Source organism: Microtus pennsylvanicus, chromosome 9 (assembly GCF_037038515.1).
Source record: "Microtus pennsylvanicus isolate mMicPen1 chromosome 9, mMicPen1.hap1, whole genome shotgun sequence".
Lineage (NCBI taxonomy): Eukaryota > Metazoa > Chordata > Mammalia > Rodentia > Cricetidae > Microtus > Microtus pennsylvanicus.
The window spans coordinates 21866972-21892182 of NC_134587.1; the positions used below are offsets into that span (position 1 = coordinate 21866972).

Sequence of the window (25211 nt, forward strand, 5' to 3'; positions counted from 1 at the left end):
GTGCTGGAATAATTAATACCATACCTAATTTTATGTGTGCCAAGGATTGAATGTAGGGCTTTATACATGCTAGGCAAATGCTCAACCAACTGAGTTAGATCCCTGGCCTTTTGCAAGCCTGGGTGTTCCCTTCCCACACACACCTTTCTCTGTGTACACAGTCCTGACCTTGAATTCCCCATCCCTCTCTCCCAAGTTCAGAGTAATGCACTACATGCTGATCTTTGATATTTTGATTGGGCATGTTGTAGTTAATCATTCTAATTTATCTTTTATTGATTACTACTAACAAGTGGTAGTTAGTATTTCTTATTATTGACTATTATAGTTTTATTTATTTATTTTTTATTTAAGGTAGGGTCTCACTATATAGGCAGCCATTTCTGGCCTCAAACTCAGAGACCCAGCTGCATTTGCCTCCTGAGTGCTGAGATTAAAGGTGTGTGTCAACCATTCCTGGCTTGAATCCAAGTATTTTGATAGCACATTCATTTCTCTTTTGGATTTATTTTTATCTTACATGTATGAATGTTTTGGCTGCATGTATGTCCAAACTCCACATAAATGACTGGTACCCTTGAAGACAGTAAAAAGTGCATCAGATCACCCGACTGGAGCTACAGATCACTGTAAGCTGACTTGTGTGTACTGTGTACCGAACTCAGGACCCTCTGCAAGAGCAGCAAGTGCACTTACTCACTGAGAAGTTTCTCCAGCTCTTGACGGTACATTTAAATCCAAGAAGGAACTCCTATGTAGCCAACTCCTCACTATCCTTGACATGTATGATCACTAACCCGCGTTACCCTCATTCCTAATCCACAGGCAAAATCTAGAAGATAGAAACCTATTATTTCTTTCCTATTTCTTTTTTTTTTTTTTTTTTTGGTTTTTCGAGACAGGGTTTCTCTGTGGCTTTGGAGCCTGTCCTGGAACTAGCTCTGTAGACCAGGCTGGTCTCGAACTCACAGAGATCCGCCTGACTCTGCCTCCTGAGTGCTGGGATTAAAGGCGTGCACCACCACCGCCCGGCTTAAAAACTAATTTTTTTTCACAAAAAAATTTAAAAATCATTGTTTGGGTGACACAATGTGATTCCCTCACAAAAGGTTGTGAAGTCAGAGAGAGTTGAAGCGTTGCCACTTCCATTAGGACTAGGTTGAAACTACCAGGGGAAAGGGGTGGAGCCAGGCCTTCCCTAACTTCCTAACGTCTCTCAGTACACCTCTTACCGCCACAGTCTCTCCCAGGTACAGTGCTACACTGCCCACATCAACCAGTAAGTAACGATCCGACTGGGTACATGGAGTGTGTCTGTGTGTCTTCCTGAAGATGAGTAGCTCAGGAGACTATTATAGCTTCGGAGTTACCCCACTCTGCCTCCTCTCAGCAGCAAATTTGCATTTAGAGGAGACAGGAGACTTTTTTTTTAATGACTTAAACTTGAGGTGTCTAGAAAAAGGAAACAGGAAATAAATGATTTTCTTTTTGTTCTTTCTTTGCTTTCCTGTCACCTTTTCTCTATTTCCTTCTAAATGTCATCTTAACACCTCTAATTGTGAAAATTTTACTTTTCTTTTTGCCTTTACTTATTAGCACAGAAATCTTTTCAAATCTCACCTGGCAATAGCACCGCGAATAAACATTGCCTCCCTATTATAACTATTCCATTCCCTCAAGATACGTTAGCCCCTACATCTCACGGCGCTGTCACGGAGCAGTTTCGTAGTCTTTGTTGCTTAATAGACCGCTATTTTTTATTGAAATTAAAAAACTTTCATATAATATTTACAAGAAAATTGCTTCCTGTATAATTGATCCTTTGTGGAAAAGCTATTCATTCCAGGGCATTACAAACCCACAGACACATTCTCTTGCCTCACATCTTTTTTGTATTGCTTTTTTAGCAGTTTAATTAAATCGTGGAGTACTTTTCCTTTCTTCTCCCAGTACCACCCACACACCCTTCTACGCACTTCCCTCCACCTATGTTGGAGCTGAGCGTTCTACTCTAATAGAGCTTTTCAATGGAGGATTTTGCTAGACGGAAATCTCCTGTGATACTTTTGGGGAAACAATGACAGTGATGTTTTCTAAGACATCCGTCTATATGGTCGTGTAATTCTCTAGAACAGTTTCTAGACTGTTTTTTTTTTAGATTTTATTTATTTATTATGTATACAACATTCTGCCTCTGCCCACATGCCAGAGGAGGGCGCCAGATGTCAGTACAGATGGTTGTGAGCCACCATGTGGTTGCTGGGAATTGAACTCAGGACCTCTGGAAAAGCAGCCCGTGCTCTTAACCTCTGAGCCATCTCTCCAGCCCTCTAGACTGTTTTAAATGAGGGGCCCCTCTTTTCTGTGAGCGTGCTTTGTATTATTCCAGCATTTTTGCAGTTGAGAATTTTGTGTGGTTGGAAATTACAGAACCTGACCGCAGTAACGTGGGGATTTATTTTCCTCATAATACCATGTCCAGAGGGAACGGTGCAGAGTAAGAACAGCAGAAAGAATCTTGATGCCAACCGTCCGGCTTCCTCTCGGCTTCCTTCTCTGTGATGCTTGTGTGTATCTTTCATGCAAGCAGACCCTCTATGACTGTTTCTCCATATCTGGCTTTACCCTTCCATTTCTGGCAGGAAGAATGGAAGGTCAGGGAAGTGTGTGTGTCAGGGTGGGAATGGGCTGCAAGAGAAACCAAATCTGGCCCATGATTTCTTACATCTCATTGCTTAAATCTCATTGGCTGGAACCAATTGCATGAACACCGACAGCCTCTAAAGCACACTATTCCAGCCTTGCCCGGAAACGGGGTCTATTAGGAAGGAAGATGCAAATGGAGAGTGGATGTTAGCACACTACCGTCTCTGCCAGTTTCAAGCTTCAGATGGTAAATTTTCTCAGCAGTAATAGGGAAAAGCACATCAAAATGCCATTAATTATCGAACTTCATAACCTTGCTGGTGGCCTTGGCATGTGCACTTTTCTTTTAATGAACAAGCTTGTAATCAAGAGAAAGAGCAACGCATTTGTGACAACTCATCACAGGAAAAAGGACAGGGCTTTTAATCATTTGGTTAAAGAAGGTGCCTGAAACCATTCCTCTTCAAGTCACATCAAATCTGTATAAAATTGTATAAAATTCAAAGTAAAGTTAACTAGAAATCACAGGCTGACTGTCACATCATTATTGCAACTTAATAGGGCCATGATGCCCTAGGAAAGGGCTGGGAAAATGGTTCAGTGTTTATGAACACTGGTTGTTCTTCCAGAGGACCCAGGTTCAATTCCCATCACCCACATGGTGGTTTATAACAATCTGCAATTACAGTTCCAGGTGATCTGATGCTCTCTTCTGGCTTCCACAGGCATTACAAATAAACTCATGATACAGAGACATACACAGGCAAAACACCCATGCACATCAAATACATGATGCTCCAGGAAGTGATCTGGGGGTTTGGGGGCTCTGACAAGTAGGATCCTCATGGAGTGATTAGGAGTGGACAGGCCTGGTTTAAATGAAATATTTAAGGAAGGAGTCTCAACAGGTACCTGGATGCAATCTTTCCTCCTTAATCTAGTATATTGTAGATGTTCCGTGAACATTGGAGTAAATGCATCAATAAGAGAAGCCATGGCGACATATTGACAAGGTGTCACCATAGAACAGGGAGGGGAAAATCATCTGTCTGAACTTAGAAAGTCCCTAGTGGTGTGCTTGAGATGAAGCTAAGAAGTACAGACTAGAGAAGTAGCTTAGGATCGGGCATTCCAAAGACCAGTGATAGTGTGTGTGCAAAGCTAAGGGGGGGGGGGGGCACAAAAGAATTCTCAGCTTCCTCTTGTGGAGAATAAAATTCCTAAAGAGATAGTGGCTTCAATAACACTATTGCCATTGCACTCTGCCGGTCAGACCTCAAAAATGGGTTTCAGTGACCAACATCAGGTTACCAGCAAGCATCTGAAATCTCCAGAGGAGAGGGACTCTGTTTCCTACCCCATTTGCAGCTTCTAGTTTACCTGCATTGGTCTCATCCGTCCGTCCTCAAGACACTACGTGTGCCATCACTCTTGTTTCTGACCTATGCTTCTATCACTGTGTCTCCTTCTCTGACCATGGCGCACTGCCTCCCTCTTGTGAAGACCCTGTGATTACACCAGGCACCTGGACAGTCCCGCATCCTCACTGCTCTCTGCTCCCCCTCATTTCCCTTTGCCATGTGAGGGCTAGGTCCTATGTGGGCATCTCTTGGGGTACCATCATCCTTCCATAGCATTGTGTGCTTGGGGATCTTCAAAGGTTTAGGATAAAGGATAACCAAGGGTCTAGATTCTTGTCACGTATGGTGAATTTGCACTCCATCCTGGAAAGCAATAAGAACCCACTTGGTGTGATGGATTTCTGGTCTGTTCGGATTTTTGAGACATTACTCATTCTCAAAGCAGTTGTGCGATGGGACCTGCTGCTGAGAGATGAAAGGCTATTGCAGAGATCTGTCATGGAGGCTAGAGCAGGAGGTCACGTGACACCCATACTGCCAGAGACACGTGGTGAAAGGACTCAAGAAGGAACAGGTGAAATTCTCAGAGCAGGTCCTGGTGCTTTGGAAAGTCAGTGTCCAAACGGCACCAGACAGTTGACAGAGTGTCAAACGTGAAGATACCCAACTGTCACATCGAGGAAGGAGGAGAGGCGAGAAGTCTCCATCAGCAGCAGGATCACAGGCAGCTCCTTTTCCCACCAGCCCCATGTTCAAGGGCAAAACGGGGAAGAATTTTTTTTTTGTTGTTTTTTTTGTTTTTGTTTTTCGAGACAGGGTTTCCGCCTGCCTCTGCCTCCCAAGTGCTGGGATTAAAGGTGTGTGCCACCACCGCCCGGCGGGGAAGAAATTTTTATTTTTGTTTTAGCTTGAAATGGTCTTATATAGCTCAGGCTGGCCTTGAATGTATCATCCTCACGCCTCAGCTTCAGGAGTGCTGGGATGACACTCACCACCATTGTCACATGAAACTGTATTTCTCAGAAACAGTGACTTACTTTCCTCAAGCTGATTTACGAGCACTGAGTCCTATTAGTGGTTTCTCATCAGAATATCTAAGGCTATCAGGGCAAGCTGTGTAAATTGGTCCATTCTGCTCTCCCATCTTATAACGTAGAACATAGTACCTAAGATAGGTGTATACTCCTAGGCTATAAGAATTATTGCAGTAACTGTGGGAGTTATAAAGGGAGGAAAGGGCCCAAGGGATGCTGTTTGGGTGGCTCTCACTTTTTTCCCTGTGGAATTCTAGAGATTTGCAGAGACTGGCCCCTCTTGGCTCTTTCCCTGGGTTAACTGCCCTCTCTACCCAACTCTGTTCTCCAACCTGGAAAAGCACAGGGATAGGTAGGCTTGCGTTTGAATCATTTTTAAAGCAAGGTTGATTTAGTCTCTCTGAACTATTGCCGACATAAAAGTAGAGACCTTTCCAAAAGGTTGAGTATGTGTGGAATTTGCTTCCTAAGCCAATGTTTATGAATTATGAGAGGGGCAGAGATTTTATAGCTTTCCTGTCTGATTATTGATTTTGTTTTGCAGTGAAAGGGCAGAATTACTTTTTTCTAGAAAAATTTCTTTCTTGGACCAACAGGATGGCACTCATTCACCTGTGAGCTGATGACCTGAGTTCAGTTTCTGGTACCCACCTGGTAGAAGAACACTGTGGCTCTTGTACATTGTTCTCTGACCTCCACGTGTGTCAGCTAACAGCATGCACAACTCATGCCCACCTACCCCACATACCAAATAAGCAAATTAGTGCTTATGAATGAAATTATTCCCTCAGATGCTCATTTTCAGCATATTAATGAATATGCATATTCTATGGCCATTAAGGTCCATGTAGATTTATGTACAGGAGTAAAGTAACAAAATGACAAGGAAAGATGACCAAGTTATATTATTAAATAAAAACAAATTTATTCAACAGTGCATATGCCACTATTTATTACATTTGTATACAGATTACATGAGTACTTGTATGTGTACACAAACAGTTTGAAAATAATCTCTAAGGCTAAATGAAACCAGCCTTCTGTGTACCAGGGCCAAATAGAGCCAGACAATTTTTTTGTAGTTGTTTTTCAAGACAGGGTTTCTCTGTGTAGCTCTGACTGCCCTGGAACTCACTCTGTAGACCAGGCTGACCTCAAATTCACAGCGATCTGCCTGTGTCTGCCTCTTGAACGCTGGGATTAAAGGCCTGTGCTACCACTGCCTGGCTGCCAGAAAATTTTTAAAAATAAATTTTCTATGCAATTTTACGTTATTGTAAGTAGTACCTTTAAAGTTAAAAATTTTAAGATGTTTATTTGTTGTTACAGAACATTAAAACTGACCTTGAGAATTTTTGTTTTGTTTTTTGAGACAGGGTTTTTCTGTATAGCTTTGGTGCCTGTCCTGAAACTAGCTCTTGTAGACCAGGCTTGTCTTGAATTCACAGAGGTCTGCCTGCTTCTGCCTCCTGAGTGCTGGGATTTAAAAGGTGAGCACCACCAACATCTGACGGAGAAGTTTTTAATTGTAAGATTTGCAAACTGTGTTTTTAGTATGTCCTGTCTTCTAGTAGAAAAGATTGTAATAAATAGCTCAATTTTCTTTCAGTGTGGCTAGTTATACTCTTATGTATTTATTTCATGTCTAAAAGATCCTTGATATCAGGAAATTTGGCTTCTTTTATAACTGCTAAAATACTAGAAACTTGTGATAGAATTTTCCCTATGATTAACTACTAGCAGTTGTTGTGGAACAATCTTTTTGTACACTGTGAAGATGTGTCTCTCATTGGTTTAATAAAGAGCTAAATGGCCAATAGCCAAACATTAAGAGGTTAGGTGGGACTTGTGGACCAGCTTGATAAAACAAAGGCAGAGTAGCCAGATGTGGGGAGAAGCAAGTTGAAAAAAAGGTATCAAGCCACATGGTAATACACAAGTTAAAAATATAGGTTAATTTAAGTTGTAAGAGCTAGTTAGTAACAAGCATAAGCTATGGGCCAAACATTTATAATGAATAATAAGTCTGTGTTGTTATTTGGGAGTTGGCTGGCAGGACAGAATATTCTGCCTTTGAGCAGCTTAGCTTTTTCATTTGTGTGTATGTGATGTATTTATTTTGTGATAAAAATTTAGAAGTTGTGCTTAAGCAATAACAAAGTCAAAATTAACTGCTACAGTCCAGTCCAGATATTGTCACTCTTATGTATCTAGCTTGCAGAGTCCTTTCTGTTCAAGTTTCCTGTTATTTACTACAGTGTATTTTGTGATCTTTTAAAAGGACAAATCCTAGAGCTAGCAGTGGTGGCGCACACCTTTGATCCCAGCTCTCAGGAGGCAGAGGCAGGTGGATCTCTGAGTTCGAGGCCAGCCTGGTCTACAAGAGCTAGTTCTAGAACCGGCTTCAAAGAAACAGAGAAACCTTGTCTCGAAAAACCAAAATAAAATAAAATAAAATAAAAATAAAAGAACAAATCCCATAATTTCCTTAAGCAGTTTATTTTGTTTTTTCTTTTGAGTGATCGAGTGAGTACTTCCCCATTGTGCTTGGTATTTGTTATGTAAGGGAGCAGTCTGATCGTGATCAGTTCTAATCATTTCTCATTTTGGCTCCATTAGTTTTTCCAGGGCAAAAACTTTATCTTATGCAAACTAGAATGCACAGTGTTTCATAATGAAGCAAACACACACCCATTCTGCTGAGATTTTAAAAGGGGATTTTGGATATTAGAAAAAAAACCTACCACTCAAGGTAGATTCTAGCAATAATATTTGAACTGACATTTAAAACATTGTGAGAGCTGTCATATGAAACATTATAATTTGATATTACATCAAAGCTATTGCATGTTGAGATCCACACAATAGTTGTATGGATATGTAGATTAATCAGTTGTCCATGAGGATAAGTTTCCTAAGATAGCAAGGATTTTACCAAATACCCTAAGATTACCAATTTTTAATATAGCTGTAGATTCTCTAATTTTGAAGTCTAAATATAACTTTCTTCTGCAGTATAGTAAAAGTTTTTCCATCCAGAAAACAGGTCAAATCAACTTTTAATGTTGTGTGTGTGTGGGGGGGGGTAACCTACTTCATTTTATAAATTGTAACCTGCTACTTATTTTTCTCATCTTTAGGGAAGGCCCGACTTTTCACCTACCCAGTAGAGACCCAGTTAAGCCCGTGTGCATTTGTTAATTTCCCTTTTTTTTAGCTTGCTTTCTTTTTTTTATTCTTTGTGTCTTTCACATCATGCATCTCGCTTCCATTTATTTCCCATTCTTTCGTATCCACCCTCTGCCCTTGCAACCTTCCCCCCATAAAATATAATAATAAGCCGGGCGGTGGTGGAGCACGCCTTTAATACTAGCACTCGGGAGGCAGAGGCAGGTGGATCTCTGTGAGTTCGAGACCAGCCTGGTCTACAGAGCTAGTTCCAGGACAGGCTCCAAAGCCACAGAGAAACCCTGTCTCGAAAAACCAAAAAAAAAGTAAATAAATAAATAAATAAAATAAAATAATAAAATTTAAGGGAAAGAAAAAAACAGGAAAAAATCTCATCATGGAAGCTGCAGTGTGCCACAGTGAGTCATGCAGTAAACCCTTTGATCCATATAGCTTTATGTGCAAGTGTTCATTGCAAAGAGTGGTTGGTCTGGTTTGAGACCTCTGGTTTCTGCTACACTATTGATACTGGGCCCTTACTGGAACTCCTCTTAGGTATCCTGTTGTTGCCCTGTGTAATGGAAATCCTGCAGCTTTGGGGTCTGCAGGACCAGCCCCTTCATGTGCTCTGCCAGATCACAGATGGGGTGGATGTTGGGGTGGGCCAACTCATAACCTTGGGCCTGAGTAGTTACAGGGTTAGTCAGCCAGCCAGCCAGCTCTCCCCAGTCCTCACCACCAGGGTGAGCTCTCCAGCATTGCCCCTGCTAGTTCACCCTAGGCAGTAAGCAGCAAGGGCCAGGGCCAGTTCTGCTTTCAATGCTTTGTTTCCTCCACCTATACCATCAGGGTCAGCTCTATTGTGCTGCCCAGGCAAGGTGCAGGGACCTTTCTCCTGAGTGCTGCAGCTGGTGATGGACAGAGACAGCCCCCCCCCACTCTATGATCTCAGGGCCAGCTCTCCTACCTGCCCTGGGCAGCAAGGGGTGGGGATGGAGGCGAGCGCAGTAGGGGGGAGGGCATCTGAAGGTCCTGAGTTAATTTGTCTCTTCAGATTCTCTGCCAGATCTGTAAAACAGAACATATTAAAATGTTCTTTTCAAACCTCTTGCCACTGAAAAATTATCATAATATTGTGTATAAAAGTATTCATCCTATACTCTAAGAAGTTTTTCCTAAATGCATTAATTTTAAATGTTTTCAGTTATTAAGTCTGTCTTGAAAGCTTCTCGTCTTGACAGCATTCAAGCCCTTTCTTAGCTGTCATGTAGTGTAAGCATGGAGTACTTTCTAAAACCAAGCATTCCCAAATGATTTAATGTGGGAGACCCTGCTCAGGCAGCAGTTACTCACTGAAGCATTTAGCTACAGGCAACCGCTTTGGGTATCAAGTGGCCTGGGTGCCACGCCCTTGTTTGGGAGTCTGAAAGTGTTGCTTTAAGTGTCGCTTGACAATCCTTTATCTGAAGGGCATGGGGACTGCGCATTTTGCTCTTCTGAGATCAAGGTCCAAATCAGGAGCAGAAGGAGAGAGAGCACGAGCAAGGAACTCAGGACCACGAGGGGTGCACCCACACACTGAGACAATGGGGATGTTCTATAAGGAACTCACCAAGGCCAGCTAACCTGGGTCTGAAAAAGCATGGGATAAAACTGGACTTGCTGAACATAGTGGACAATGAGGACTGCTGAGAAGTCAAGAACAATGGCACTGGGTTTTGATCCTACTGCACGTACTGGCTTTGTGGGAGCCTAGGCTGTTTGGATGTTCACCTTACTAGACCTGGAAGGAGGTGGGAGGTCCTTGGACTTCCCACAGGGCAGGGAACCCTGACTGCTCTTAGGGCTGATGAGAGAGGGGGAGTTGGTTGGGGGAGGGGAAGGGAAATGGGAGGAGGTGGTGGGGAGGAGACAGAAATCTTAAATAAACAAACAAACAAACAAACAAATAAATAAATAAATAGAACTGCATTATAGTAAATAGTTCCGTATTATAGAAAACCATGATGGAGTCAGGGCAGCCCGTTACAGTGAAATATGCCGCAAGCCTTGCACAATGGATGGATGTTCACAGTGAGTAGAGCAAATTCGTTTAATTTAGGCTTGCCACCTAGCAGTTTCATCTCAGGCTGGGTTGGCTCACCATACTGATAATGAATTAAGCATTATTTCCAGAAAATTTTATTACGTGAAGAAGCTGTGCTAGTCACTGGCTCTTAGATCTTTCTTGTTCTCCTGTATCACAGGTATCCCAAATGCTAAAAGGAGAAACTGGACCAAATTAATTGTTTATAAAATTTTCAAATTCTAAATCTGAATGTTTGCTCAGTTCTTTGAAATAAACGCTACAAGTGAATTCATTTTTTGTAATGCCCAAATATAAGCATTCCTCAGAAGTGTACAATAGTATTGAAGAACAAGTAGTAATTATGTCAAAAGATTCAAGTATGTATGAGTTCTGTATGGGTTGGGCCAAGCCAGATATCAAGATCATGAAGACAAATTGTTTTTTACTTGCAACATTAATTTCTAGAGGTCATTCTAGGGTGAGATTTTTATATTAAAAATACAGAGTGGGTAAGATAAGGACACTTGCTGTCAAGCTTGATGACCCAAGTTTGATTCTTGGAACCTGTTGGAGGAAGGAAAGAAGAAATTCTACAAGCTATTCTCTGATTTCCACATGTTTATAAAGGCACACACATGCTCACTAATACACACACACAAACATACACATAGATGCGAAGAAGATAAATAAATATAAAATTAATAAAACCATGTGTAGGTGGTAAGGAATGCTGTGTAGTTTGCATTTTTTCCTGTGGCAAACCAGGGGACCAGATTATACAAAACCAGGTACTCATAAATAAAGGTGGCTGAAAGGGAAATTTTTATCACAAAAACAAATACATCACATACACACACATGAAAAAGCTAAGCTGCTCATAGGCAGAATATTCTGTCCCGCCAGACAACTCCCAAATAACAGAGACTTATTCATTATAAATGCTTGGCCCATAGCTTATGCATATTCCTAAACTAGCTCTTACAACTTAATCTATAAATCTATAAATTGTGCTTAAGATTCTGAAGCTTTGAATCTAAGAAAAAGAAATTCCAAATTTAAAGGGGCCGAGCTGTCTATTGAGGAAAAATTAATCTATGAACCAAAGGAATACTGGAAGATCCTAGATAAAGACTTAAGACAGGGAAGTTAGTTGGAAGAATGTGGTGGGAAGAAAAACAGAGGGAGAGGTGTCACTCAAGCAGGAGGTGACTTGATTCTCACCATGACGGTGGAAATGAGTGGATAGGATGCGGATTTTGGAAGAAGCTTATTGGATAAGATGCGAGTGTGAGCAGAGAGCAGCCTTAGGGCGGAGTGCCAGTGTCATTAAACCTTAGAACACAATGTTTGTGACCCAGACCCAGGGGAAATTACACACTAGAGTTTCTAACCTTATTCACAAAGCTAGTGGGCGATTTACGCATGATACGCCGGCAGGGTTTTCAGAGTCACGGACCTTTGCTACTTTCTCTCTCCTTTAAGATTCATGTTATTGCAAATGCCATTAGAGGTGACCACTTTCCCCTACTGTGTATGGAACAACTTATGAAATGAGGGCGCTATAACTCAACCCCATTTAATTAGCCTGTCTGCCGTGGAGGTGCGTTTTCTCGGAGTGATGCCTGCTCACTTCAGTGCTACTGCAGATGGGGGCTCAGGAAACAGGTTCTGAGGCAGGTTTGGGGGTGCCATGTGTTTATCAGGACCCACACCTGTGAAAGCAAGGCGGAGGAGCCAGGATGGCCCAAGAGAAAGCTAAGGCAACAGGAAGCTATGAAGTACATTTTCCACATGAGAGCATCATGCGTCGGGCCAAGCCGGCTCAATAACCTCTGTTGCTTAGTCAGTGGTCAGGGGCTATCTGTCCCCAGGAGGCTCTGCTTTTGGATGAAGCTGATTTCTGCAGCCAAGTCCAACCCTGAGGGAGGTGACAGTGGAGGCTGCCTGTTGACCGAGTTTCGTCAGCAGCAAAGTCACTCCACAGTGAGAGCGAAGAGTTCATTCTTCAACTGATGTGTCTGTTTCTTTCCAAAAATTCAAGACATCCAGCCCCCCACTAATCAAGTATTCATCAGTAGACGCAATGGCATCAAGGAAGATTAGGAGAGAGAACAAGATTAGGAGGTGACCAAGAACAAGAATGGCACAGAAGAAGACCTAGGAAGCAGGGTTAGCCGGGAAAGCGTTTGCCACACAAGTAAGGGGACCCAGTTAGGTCATTAGTTCTACATAAAACCTTGGTCTGGCGGTGTGTGCTTGATCTCAGCCCTGCGAGGGCAGAGAAATGGATCAGTGGGTGCCAGCGTCCCATGGGAGAGAGGCTGGCTCTTGGGAAATGACATCAGATTTGACCTCTCGCCACTGCTGTGCACATACATATGTGTGCATCTCTCGTGTGCACATACATATGTGTGCATCTCTCGTGTGCACCCTCACCAGGTGCACACAATATGGATGAGCAGCACAGAAAAACATACCCTTGAATAGAGTTATGACAGCCACTCCCAGTTATCACTTTTGAAAATAATTAAGACAACACATCTTTAAAAATATTAGAAAATCAGTCTGTGAAATTTAAGCGGTCTCTTGTTGCTTGGCAGATACAGAAAGCACGGATAAAAAAGACTGGTTGTCCGTGATGATTCAGAGAAATGACAGCTCAGGTGTTTTTCCCCTCCTTCCATCTGTCCTTTTTGATTTATAGCATATTATGCAGTTTTAAAATGATACAAACTTAGAATGCTGATTCTAAAATTTTAATAAGGAAAACTGGTTTTGCTTACGCCTAATGACCGGCCAGTTCTCTTGCATGGGGTCTGTTTTAGCCACACCTGTGGCCAGGACACCGTTGCCTTCTTCTGAGATGTTTTTCCTGACAGCATTTGGGATTCTCTTATAGCAGATACTAGTTATTCGTATCGATGCAAATGTGCATTTTTATTAGAATTTTTTGGGTTATTGTGATTTATGACTTGGCCTTCATGGACCTCTTCTTGTAATTTATCAAGAAGGTTAATCTGCTCAATTAGGATATTATATGCCTTCAGATGGAGAGTACACAAATATTTTACATAGTTAGAATTTTATTTGAACTATTATATTTAGTGTTAATTGTAGAGATATTTAATTTGTATTTTAATAAATAAAGCTTGCCTGAAGGTCAGAAAAGCAAAACAGCCCCACTGGTCAGCCTTACAGACCAGGCAGTGACACACACCTTTAATCCCATTAGACACACTAGTTTGCCACAGAAACCGGACAATAGTGGTGCCCTCTTTTAATCCCTGCCTTAGAGAGGAATATAAAATGGGAGGAGACAGCTCTCAGATACATTCAGTCTCATTCTGAGATTCTTGGAGGCAGGCTCACCATTTCAGACTGACGTAGAGGTAAGAGCCAGTGGCTGGCTGTTTTGCTTTTCTGATCTTTGCCTCAGGCAAGATTTATTAAAATAAATACAGATGAAATATCACTACAATGAATTGAAAAGTTTCTCAAATTTAACTTTGAATTAGAAATTCATTGGTGCTTCAATATCTACTTATGTAGTTTGATGAATAGAGATACAACGCTTAAAATATTTACTGTTGATGACGAACATATTTTTAAAAGTGTCTGGAATTCAAGTACATTGAGTAGAATCATAATTTCTAGCACTGGCAAGGTTCTATCTAGCTCACAGAATTGTCTTACGCCCCATTGGAAGCGACGTCCTACAATGACCGCAGCTGCCGTGTTCTAAGAGGTTGTATACAACAGACAACTAAGTACATCGTGGCTGCTGTAACCATCTTTTATTTGCTTTTGAAATTGAAAATACCATTTAACCTCAATATTTTTCCCCTAACTAAATTTTGAGCTTGAATAATGTGACACCATTTCTCTGTCATTCTCTGTGTTTTACATAAACCAGATAACCTGGCATTCCATATGAAGAACGGGATGAGAAACTTCAGGTATAAGCCAGCAGACTACCAACAGTTACACGCCTTAACCCAAGCCACCAAGTTAGCGTCTGCTTCTGCAGAGAAGAAGGTTAGAGGCTTTTTTTTTAAAGTTTGATAAACTGAATTTCTAGGAGGGATGATAATATTTATGGTGGAAATAGAAAACAGGCGACTCTCCAAGTCATTTTTAGAACCCCAACTATTAATAGTGTCTCCCCAGTTCTGCCTAGTTTATGTTTAACTGACCTTGAGACCTCAAATCCAATGTTGTTTCCTTTAAAAAAAAAACCTTTTTAGAATCAGGTCTAGTTACTATAGAATGGAGGCATGTGTTATTGTAGTTAGTATTTAATATAATTTTATTCCCAAGCTTATCTGACAGACTACCTCTTTATCCCAAACAGTGCCTTCTAAAAGGTAAGAGATTACACTCTGTTAGTCACGTGTCTGCAAGTTAAGTAGGAGACACAGCCTGAACTTTGTGGTCTGCAGTGATTAAATAGAGGAAATACTACAATCAATTGAGAATTAGTGAAGTGTGAATTGTGTCTTTAATTGTGCTATGTCGGAATCCATGTGTCAGAATCCTCTACCCCATAGGGTGAATTCCTATGATTGTGCCAAAATTAATGAATATTTTTACTGTGTTGAGATCTACACCAAGTTTCTTTCTGAAGTAAAATTACTACAACATATCCTCTACATCTTTGTCAACGTTAGAATATATAAATATTTATTAATAATTTTATCCATCCACTCACCTACTCATACACTTGAGATGCATCACAAGAGACATTTGGGTTGTATGTTGATTAGCTGAGTGTTAGCTTCGGTATTTGGCCAAGGCTAATTTCCCTTTAATCATCGCTCCCAATCAGAAGCCACACTTAAGCCTTTAGTTATTAAAAGCTTTACATTTTTATCACTAAGTACAAGACGAGACGCTGTTCTTCAGGGTCAGCTTTTAGACATCATCTCAGGCCCTGGATGTGCCTCTCAGCTGCCCTACTAAACAGCATCACTGATGTTTTCGTTCATAGTAGACTGTAAATCCCCAAAGAAGTGTTTTGGTTACATGTTTTTCTAGAAATAATGGAACCTAGGATTTGTACTCTGGTAGATTTCTTTAATTACTGAAAATGGCCCAGTCTGTAGTGGTCGTTATATTAAGGTTTTGATTCCATTTTTAATCCCCACAGATCCATGCGAGGAAGTGTCTTTTGAGAGCAACTGTGTCTAGTCTGTTGTTTTGCATTTCGGTCAGTGAGAATGAATGTGTTTTGAGAACTGTTAAGTAACTTTCTGATAGTTTGATTTTTCTTCATATAATTTACATTTTTATTACATCTGGATCAAGGAAGATGTGTTAGGAATGTATTGTACATGAATTTTGGAGCTGTTTTCTTCTCATTCAACTTAGAGAATTTACATTGACATTTTAGTTTACTTTTTAAGATGCAAATAATTACTAAATAGTGTTTCCTTAGAAGACTCAGGGCTTAAATAGGATTAAAGAGCTGGGAATTATATAAGGCTCTTAAAATCTATTTTAGCATTATTGATGTTTATCTGCCAAACAGTCTGTACTAACTAGAATTACCAATGTGATCTCTGTTAGTCACGCTCTTATTATTACTTACATTTTAATAAAATATGTACAGGCTTAAGGAGTAATGTCAGAGATAGCAGTTCACTCTGAATATTAGTATTAATCATGTCCAATTTCCTGTTCATTTCACTACTGTATTGTTCACTGTTTACAGATGAGATTAACAGTCTGAACAGCCATTGTTAATGGTCACAGCACTTTAGCAATATCAAGTACACCCAGAATGGTAGGATGTTGGCGTGGAGACCCATAAGGAAAAGTAGCACTTCAAGCTAGATCTGGACCCCTCAACCACTCGCTAGGATGTCGTTACTGACCTAGGGGTGTGGGGTAATGTGATGCTGTTGCTGTTCTATATAATCCCTGTGCCACTGACCATGGTCAGCTTCTAATGCCCGGTGAGACCCCGAGGTAAATAATCGAGCTGCCCAAGGACCGACCGGTCTCTAATCTGAAGCTGCATAGTGGACCCGGGCTGGAAACTGAGGCCAGTTTGTGGTACACCATGTCTCCATTTGTAACTTATTAAGTTTAAAAGCAATCTTCATAATTATTTTGATTTGACTTTGCTTTGGATGGGTATGTCTTCTTGTTTAATTCAAATATCCATCCATTAAGTCTTTCTAACCTTATAGAGAACTGCACACATGACCACAATTAGTCTGAATCGTGTGCTGAGTCACTGTGTGACATCACCCAGCTTCAGACGGGAGGAGCTTTGGCCCCAGTTTTCTTTATGAGGCTACCACACCTTCCCCCATGCTAAGCTGCTCTGAAGCAAATCATTGATATCATAATATTTCATGTAGAAACATGGAGTATGTTACTCGGAAACATTAGAACTTAGAAGCCCTGTCATGCCACTACCATGCATGAAAGTGTTAGCTTCTCAATAATTTTATCTAGTTAGTATTATTAAATTTCCTTGGGGGCCTCAGAAGATTATTTCAAAATTTTCCTCAAATGGGCATCTGAATACAACCCAGATATGGTGATTCATTCTTGTTATTTCGCTTCACTTGGTTTCCTCCATTCCCTTGTAGGTTTATAACTTGTAAGTCCTAAAGAAGCTGCATGATATTGGTCTTATAGTTCCTCATAGTTAGAGTTATGCCGACTGCATCATAGTGTGTCACGAAACACGTTTTTCTCTTTGCATTTCCTGCGCTTTGTTATAGTTATAGTTGTATATAGTTATATATAGTTCTACCTAGAGAGCTGCTCAGATTCAGGCTCAGCTCACATAGGAAAGCACATTCACTGATAGGATATTTTGTCCCCCAGTCTTCACTGTAAACACACACACACAGTGAATAATCGAGGACCCTTTTGCCAAGATGGTTTCCAGAGCTATTTCTATAAATGATGCTGCTAGGTCAAAGTTAATCAGTTATGAAAACATCTTATATATAGCCACATGCCCTTCTGCGGGGCTTGTCTCATTTTCTATGCCCATGAGAATTTAAAAGGCTCATGGACTGCTTTGTTCAATACCCGCATCACCGCCAGCCTGACTGATGAGGAACTGCATCCTAGGGCGGTTTTTCCCTTGGTGTGGCATGGACACTTTTTCATTGCTAGAGCTCACATCACATCCTAGTCAATTTTGTCAAATGTCTCCACACATTCCCTGCAGCTTCAGCTCTACACTGCTTGAGGTTGTTTAGTTCTCAACTGGGACTCTCTGACCTATAGTCTTGTAGTATTTCAGAAGGCTTAGTTGGCGGTCTCGTGTCTTAGATAATCATAATAAATCAGACACAGTGGGGTTTTATGATCTTTTACTAAATTCATTACTCTTGATTTTTTTTCCCCTCAAAGTATTTTAAATGCATTCTGCATTAGTTATCACCCACCTTAAAGATGATTTTACCTGGCTTATTGCCCGGTAAAATGAATTAGAATCATGGAACAATCTCAGCTGATGAAGATACAACTCTAAATCTTTGGGTTCTTTTAAAGCCTTTGTTTTTCTTCATTTGTGGCCTGAGGATAAAAGTGGAGTCAATGTTTGAATTTCCAAAAGAACAAAACAAAAATCCAAAAATTAAGATGTTGTACAAAAGTACTGGAAGTATCTAGTGAAAACCGGTAACCTGATTTTTGACTTTTATAATCTATTTAATTGGTCTTTCCCTGGGCCCAAAGGCAACAACATTGATTTTTTTTCCTTAAGCTGTAAAAAATATGTTCACATCTTCCACCAATATGTTTTAATTTTTTGTACAGCATGGACCAAATATGTCAAAAGAATCTAATTTTAAAGTTCTGTCTGTTACAAGAAATTTTAGAGGCTGTAGATGCTTAAAAATTTGAAATAAGATTTAGACATTCTTAACTCAAGTGCTAGCATATCAGAACATAGAAATACCCCATTCTTGCAGTTTTTCCAATAGGTAGAAATTGAATTTTTTTTAACCAGTATCTCCTACCAAATTTAAAAAAAACTTTATAGTGATAACATTCTTAAGAACTTCTATGGGAAAGGTTTGACTTCATCCTCTGGATTAATTTGTTTGCTCATGTCCCTAATTTTGAATCAGAAACCGGAACAGCGCAAAGATAAACTCAAGGTTAAAGTAATCAGTGAACAGCAGCTGGAAATAGCATGCATTATGACGATCCCTTTTTGGAACTTGTCTCCTCAAGTTTTTATATCTTCATTCTTGCTATTTTACAGCTATTAAAGTACTGAAATAGTGTAGTAGCAGTAAAATTATGAACTACGTATATTTGTCAAGTTTTGGATTTGTACTTTCTGTTTTAAAGGTTTATTTGTTTCATTTTGTAATTGTGTGCATGTGTGTATCTGTGTGGGTTTATGTCCATGAGGGCAGAAGGGGTTGTCAGATCCTCTGGAGCTGGAGTTAGAGGAGGTTGTGAGGCACCTTGTGGGTGCCGAGACTCGAACCTGAGTCCTCTGCAAGAGCAGCACCAATGCTCTCAACCCCTCAGCCATCTCTCCAGGTTTGATTTGTATATACATACGTATCTAAAAGTGTTAACACGAAACACAAAGTTCAGAGTCCACATGGCTATTAACAGAGTCTAACCAAGTATCAGACACTGCTAGGGGGATTGGAGTCAAGCAACATTCAGTGTTGGACCATGGTCACACAGATGGTAGAGCTATAGCGCTAAGAAGCAGGGGACTGTGAGGCAACATAGGGTTGAACTATGTCACTACCACCCTCAGGTCAGAGGAATGAAACAAAGGCGTGGGGTGGAACCACATTCCCCGGGAGGAAACCTCTGAGCTATTTGGAACCATGTCCAGGGAAAACTGGGTGCACTGGAGAACCTTCTGAAAAAGAGAGGGGTGGGCAATGCTTTAGGAGGGGGATTATGATGTGTCGGCCTTGTCTTGTCTCCTTCCCTCCAAACTTCTGTAGCAGACATTTTCCGTCATTTAAACCCATCTAGAAGCCAGCCAAGAAAGAGGCTGCTTTATGCCTGGGCACAGATCAGGGAGATGGCAACAGACCCAAACCTGACAGAAGTTGGCTGCAAAGTCCCTGAAGCACTCGTGTGTGGCATGCTAAAAGGCTTGGGGAATACTACATTTCGTTAAAAATTTAAGTTTCCCTCTTCCGTAAGTTTTCAGTATTTGTTAAGTACCTTTCAATAACTATTTGCCTAAGTCTGAAAAGTTTATTTATAAAGCCAAGAAGTTGAATGATTGCAGCTCCGTTTTCCAGTCCCTGTTCTTGATTACTGACGCTGGGACTAAAGCCAGGTCCCCTAACAATGGATTTAATGAACTTTTCCCATCTTGTGATGAGGGCTCAGATTAAATCCAACCCAACACCAAGGGCCTATGGACTGGTATTTTCAAACTTTACTATTTCTTTGAACCTAATCCTCTGACCTTTGGCATCCTTGTGTATAAAAATGAGAATGATGCTCTCTAAATATCTTGTAGGAAACATGTGTCCAAAATGGGGACAAATTTGTGGACTCTTCTGAAGTCTTCCTTGGGAATGAAGTGGGGGTGTTGCTTATTTAGTGAAAACCAGAATGCCACTGCTGGGGAGAAGGCTTGGCAGTTAAGACCACTCGCTGCTATTCCAAGGGACCCGGGTTTGGTTTCCAGGATCCAAACGGTGGCTAACAATTATGAGTAACTCCAGTTCTCAGGGATCTGACACCCGCTTCTGGCCTTCGTGCATGCATGTGATGCATAGACATGGATGCAGGCAAAACATCCATACACATAAAGTAACAGTAAATAAAGATTATTTTTTTAAAAACAAGCAAACAAGTAAATAAAACAAATGAAAAAGCCAACAACTTCACCTTTTTGCATGCCTGAAACAGGGTTCTCAAACTGGCCAATATCCCAGGCCATGTCGTCTTTCTTTGCATTGATTCTTTGTTTCTTGAGACAGCTTCAGACTGTTTCATTAAGGCTGGCCTTGAATTCATGATTCTCCTGCCTCTATGGCCCAAGTGCTGGGATTATTGGCATGTATCACTGGTGTACAACTCTCTTCTCCCTGATATTTATTCAGTACTTATTTTAGGGGGATTGCATGTTAGAAGATGTACCAGTGATGTTGGAAAAACAGGAGCCTTTCTTCTGTGGAAATACATTTCAAACATACAGACTTTTTCGAAATTCTCTGAGAAGTTCATGCATATATTTTGAGTATCTTCTTCACCACTTTGCTCCTCCCCTGCATTCTCCCCCAGGTCTGGGGGAAATTTTGTTTTGTTTTGTTTTTTGTTTTCAAGTTTGAACATTGCTACTCTTTGGTTCGTCCTCTAAATGTAGATCAGAAAAGCCATGGAGACTTCAAAGGCGGCTAAAGAGCAGATGTTGGTCAAACAACACAAGCAGGTGTGGTGGCAGGAACAGGAGCGGCTGCAGGGAACCAGGTGAGCCTGCCCCCCCCCCCCAGGTCAGTGGGGATGTGTGGGAACTCCTGAGTGTCCCTGATGGAGGAAGGTCATTGGCTAATAAAGGAACTGCCCTGGCCCATTTTATTGGTTAGGACATAGGTAGGTGGAGTAAACAGAACAGAACGCTGGGAGGAAGAGGAAGTGAGGTCAGACTCGACAGCTCTCCTCTCCGGAGCAGACGCCTCAGAGAGAGACGCCATGCCCTGCTCCTGGGCAGACACAGGCGATGAAGCTCCGACCTAGAATCTTCCCGGTAAGACCGGTGTTCACAGATTATTAGAGATGGGTTGATCGGTATATCAGAATTAGCCAGTAAGGGCTAAAGCTAAATGGACAAGCAGTGATTAAATGAATACAGTGTCCCTGTAATTATTTCGGGTAAAGCTAGCCGTGCGGGCAGTGGGGTGCTGGGGACGCAGCCCCGCCGCCCATATTACTACATGTCCCCTTGACTGATTTACATCTGTAATGGTCCATGTTAGCTAAACCACACAATCAAAATTTTGAGTCGTTGGAATTAAAGCCACGTTTTCTTAGCTTATTCTGGAAGGCAGGGAATGTGTTGATAGGCTGTTGCTCTCTGATGGGGTAAAGGACATTCATCTGTAATGGCCACTCTCTCCCTCTTCTGCACTCCCCCATTGTTGTATTACGAGCGGCGGGGCTGTGTCCCTGGCACCCGGCCGCCCACATGGCTAGCTCTAGCTTATGCCCCGAAATAATTACACAGAAACTGTATTCTTTTAAACACTGCTTGGCCCATTTCTATCTAGCCTCTTCTAGGCTAACTCTCGCACCTGGACTAGCCCATTTCTTATAATCTGTGTAGCCCATGAGCTGGCTTACCAGGAATGATCTTAACCTGCTTCTGCCTGGAGTGGGAGAATCATGGCGACTCTCTGACTCAGCTTCTTTCTCCCAGTCTTCTGTTCTGTTTACTCCTCCCACCTATGTTTTAACCTATGAGGGCCAAGCAGTTTCTTTATTGCTTAACCAATGAAATCAACAGATTGATATATGGCACTCCCACATCACCCCATCTCAGGCTTGGCTGTGTGTAGACACACATCAGATGCTCACGTTTGGTTACACACTCTTCCCTCTAAAGCAGAGGCACCTTGGGGGCAAACGTCACAGCCATCCTTTCATGGTGGGCACACAGAAGAGGATTAATAAATGCTCTCAATACAAAGGAGCTGAAGAGTTGGCAATACAAATGGAGGCTGCTCCGTGACTCACTCAGTTTTAATTTGAGCCCTGTTACTATTTATAGCGGTCAAAGATGAATTAAGACAAAATAATAATTTGATATTTGACCTTAATTATAAGCTCTGCAAATTTTTTCCAAAAGCAATGATCAAAAGATATCTCCATTTCAGGCTTACCCATTTGCTCTGACATTGTAGTATTTATAAACCATGCTTTAAAAAACATCATTACACATACTCATTCTTAGGAAGATTTCACTGTGATCTTAGTCTATGTCAGGTTTCTGAGTTTCATTTCCTTTTCTTTCTTTGGGCTTGTGTACTTTCATGACAATGTGAACATTGTACTCTGTGCAGTGATCCCTATACAAGAGGTGCAAGGGTCACAACTGACAAGGGGTTTAGATTATGATTCAACTTAACCCAGGAAAATAAAATGCTATGAACTGCACAATATACTTCAGCTATAAAAACCAAATCAGATACACCGAAACCCTTCAAATGTCACCTCTAATAGAGAAAAAAAATATTCAAGGCCACTACAAAACCATTTTGAAAACTTGCATCATTGAAATACAATAAAGAAAGCCATGCATTAACTTGAATCGTGGTGGTCACCTATGTAAGCACACACAATGGAGGGACCGGGAAGGGTTTCCTTTTCTTCCCATTTGGTAAATCTTGGCCATTCTGGATCCTGCCTAATGTGTGGACCGAGTTGATCCTGAGCCAGATAGATGGATCATGTGCATTGCATCATGGAAACTCGTTCTGTTGGCTGAGCTAGAAGGACAGATGTTGGAGGCAAGGAGCTCTCTCCAGTGAGGATGACCCCACTGTCTGCAAACTTAGAAGGACTAAACCCTGAACACAAATAAGTATGCTAATGTAATTTTCTGTGTTCTTCTAGAATGTAAGGTAATTCTCATACGCATTCAATGAAATGAAAAACTAAAAGCAATAGGAAATGTCTCTAATGGTAGGGACATGTCTAGATGTATGGGCAATGTAAGGACCTTGAACAAATTAGGAGTTTAAATGCTGCACTGTCTAACCTCAGAATATCTGCCTGACATGATGGATTGCACCTGTAATCTCAGCACTCAGGATGCCGAGGCAGGAGGATTGCCACAACTTCAAGGCCAGTCTTGGCTAAATAGCAAGTTCCAGGCTAATCTGGGCTGTAAAATGAGAGCCTGTCTCAATTTTTTTAAAAAATAAACACACACACACACACACAAATCTGTACTTTCTTAATAAGGAAAAGATTCTTATGTTTTACCCAAAGACCCCATTTGAAGACCTTAGACCTGCAGAAGATAAGGGGTACAATGGTAGTTAACCTTTCCTTGATAACTGCGTAGGTACCAGACAAGAAGTTAATAGCTGCTGTGCTTAACCTCCGTCTGGAAAACAGCCATACCAAGTAGGTCTCATTGCTGCTCCCCTGCTGCCGCTGCTCAACCTTCTGACCGGGTTTAGAGGGCTAATGTGTCTGTAAAAGGTAAACAAAGTAGCGTGTGGGAAGAGGGGACTGAAACATTGGGGTTTGCTTCCCGTGTTCCATCATCTGAGAGCTGCCAAGCTTCTCTTTTCCCCAGAAGGTTCCATTTGCATCAAATGAGAGTTCTCCAGCCTTGCTAGGAACACCAAGGGAAGCTGGCTGGGAGATAGCTGGTAAAGAGCTTGGGAGGGAGGCACAAGGACCCGAGTTCCATCTCTGGTACCCACATGATAAAAAGCCTGGCATGTGTTCCAATGAGGTGGGGCCAGGGGATCTGTAGAGCCAGCTGGACAGCAAGCAAGTTCAGCTGAGCTGGCCAGCTCCGGGTTGAATGAGATACCCTATCTCAGAAAGTAAGGTGGAGGTTGGAGAGTTGGCTCGTCTGTTCAGAGCACTGTTGCACTTGTTGGGGACCCAGGTGAGAATCCCAGCACCCACAGAGAATCTGGCAACTGTCTAACTCCAGGCCCGGGAGATCTGAAGCCCTCTTCTTATCTTCAACGGCACCAGACATGAAATGTGGTGCACATCATACATTCGAACAAGGTGCATGTACATATGTGTAAGCAGAACACACAAACACATAAAATAATAAAATAAATACATCTTTAAAAATGAAAAACTCTAGAGCGGAGAGTGATTGAAGATGCCAAATGTCAACCTCTGAGTTTTGACCTCTACTGTGCACATGTATGCACACACAGAGGCATAAGTTAGGACCTTAAAAATCTGCTTGGAGGACTAGATAACACTTCCAAATATCAAATTTTGTAATATTTAAAGTTGTAAATTTCTATTTGAAATTTAGCAGGCTTACTCCAGTCCTCTTCCCTGTGGACTGTGTTACACGTTCTCAGAAGCACACGTTGCTGTTTCCATCCGTGACACAGTGAGCTTTGGCACGACCATTGGTGGATAGTGTATTGCTGTCTGCAAAGCCACCGTCTGTAGAGGTCAGCCTGATGAAGGCTACATCCAAGTCTCGTACGGACCTCATTCTTGCCTGAGAGTTCAACGTTCTGGGTGGAGACTTGGCTTTCTCAGATCACCAAAGTGGCAGTACAGGGGCTCCCGTTGCTTTCTCAGTCCCACGCCCCAATAGAAGACGTGGTTGTGTGAGCACTTCCTTTGTGCATAAACAACTCTGCTCTAAAGGGAATTCTGGTTTGTCTTTGTGATAATGCACCCACCCTACCCCACCTCCAACCTCAAAAGAAAAATGGTGGTGGCACACACCTTTAATCCCAGCATGCAGGAGTCAGAGGGAGATGGATCTCTGAGTTTGAGGCCAGCCTGGTCTAGAGCGTGAGTTCCAGGACAGCCATAGTTACACAGAGAAACCCTGTCTTTGATAAACAAGAGAGAAAGAGAGAGAGAGAGAGAGAGAGAGAGAGAGAGAGAGAGAGAGAGAGAGAATTTTCATCCTATGATTTTAATTCTCATCCTGTGATGGGAGATGAAGTCTACTGTGTAAAAAGCTTTCACTTCTGACAACAACCAGAAGCTATGTTAATCTGTAACCATCCCAGCACTAAGAAATTCAGTAGATAGATTAAATTTTTTCTCCAATTACACAATACAATAAAAATCATGTTTGAAGCCAGGTGGTGGTGGTGCCTTTAATTTCAGTACTCGAGGCAGAGGCAGAGGCAGTTGGGTCTCTGAGTTCAAGGCCAGCCTGGCCTACAGAGTGGATTCCAGGCCAACCAAGATACTAAGTGAGACCCTGTTACAATAATAAAGAGAAAAGAGAGCAAACGCAGC

At 41.6% G+C, this 25211-nt stretch overlaps 1 protein-coding gene across 5 annotated transcripts in view; it reads left to right on the top strand.

The window, feature by feature from the left end:
• Positions 1-25211, top strand: part of Ccdc148 (coiled-coil domain containing 148) — a 250222-nt gene that overhangs the window by 67101 nt on the left and 157910 nt on the right. For 2 of the 5 annotated variants that reach the window (XM_075985160.1, XM_075985162.1), the window contains exons 2-3: positions 14191-14312; positions 20608-20711. The exons of 1 other annotated variant lie outside the window; for it this stretch is intronic. In XM_075985160.1, coding sequence (XP_075841275.1) covers positions 14208-14312; positions 20608-20711 — 209 coding nt within the window. In that variant the 5' untranslated portion in view covers positions 14191-14207. The remainder of the gene's footprint in view (positions 1-14190; positions 14313-20607; positions 20712-25211) is intronic. 2 more of the 5 variants (XM_075985164.1, XM_075985163.1) reach the window with 2 other exon arrangements.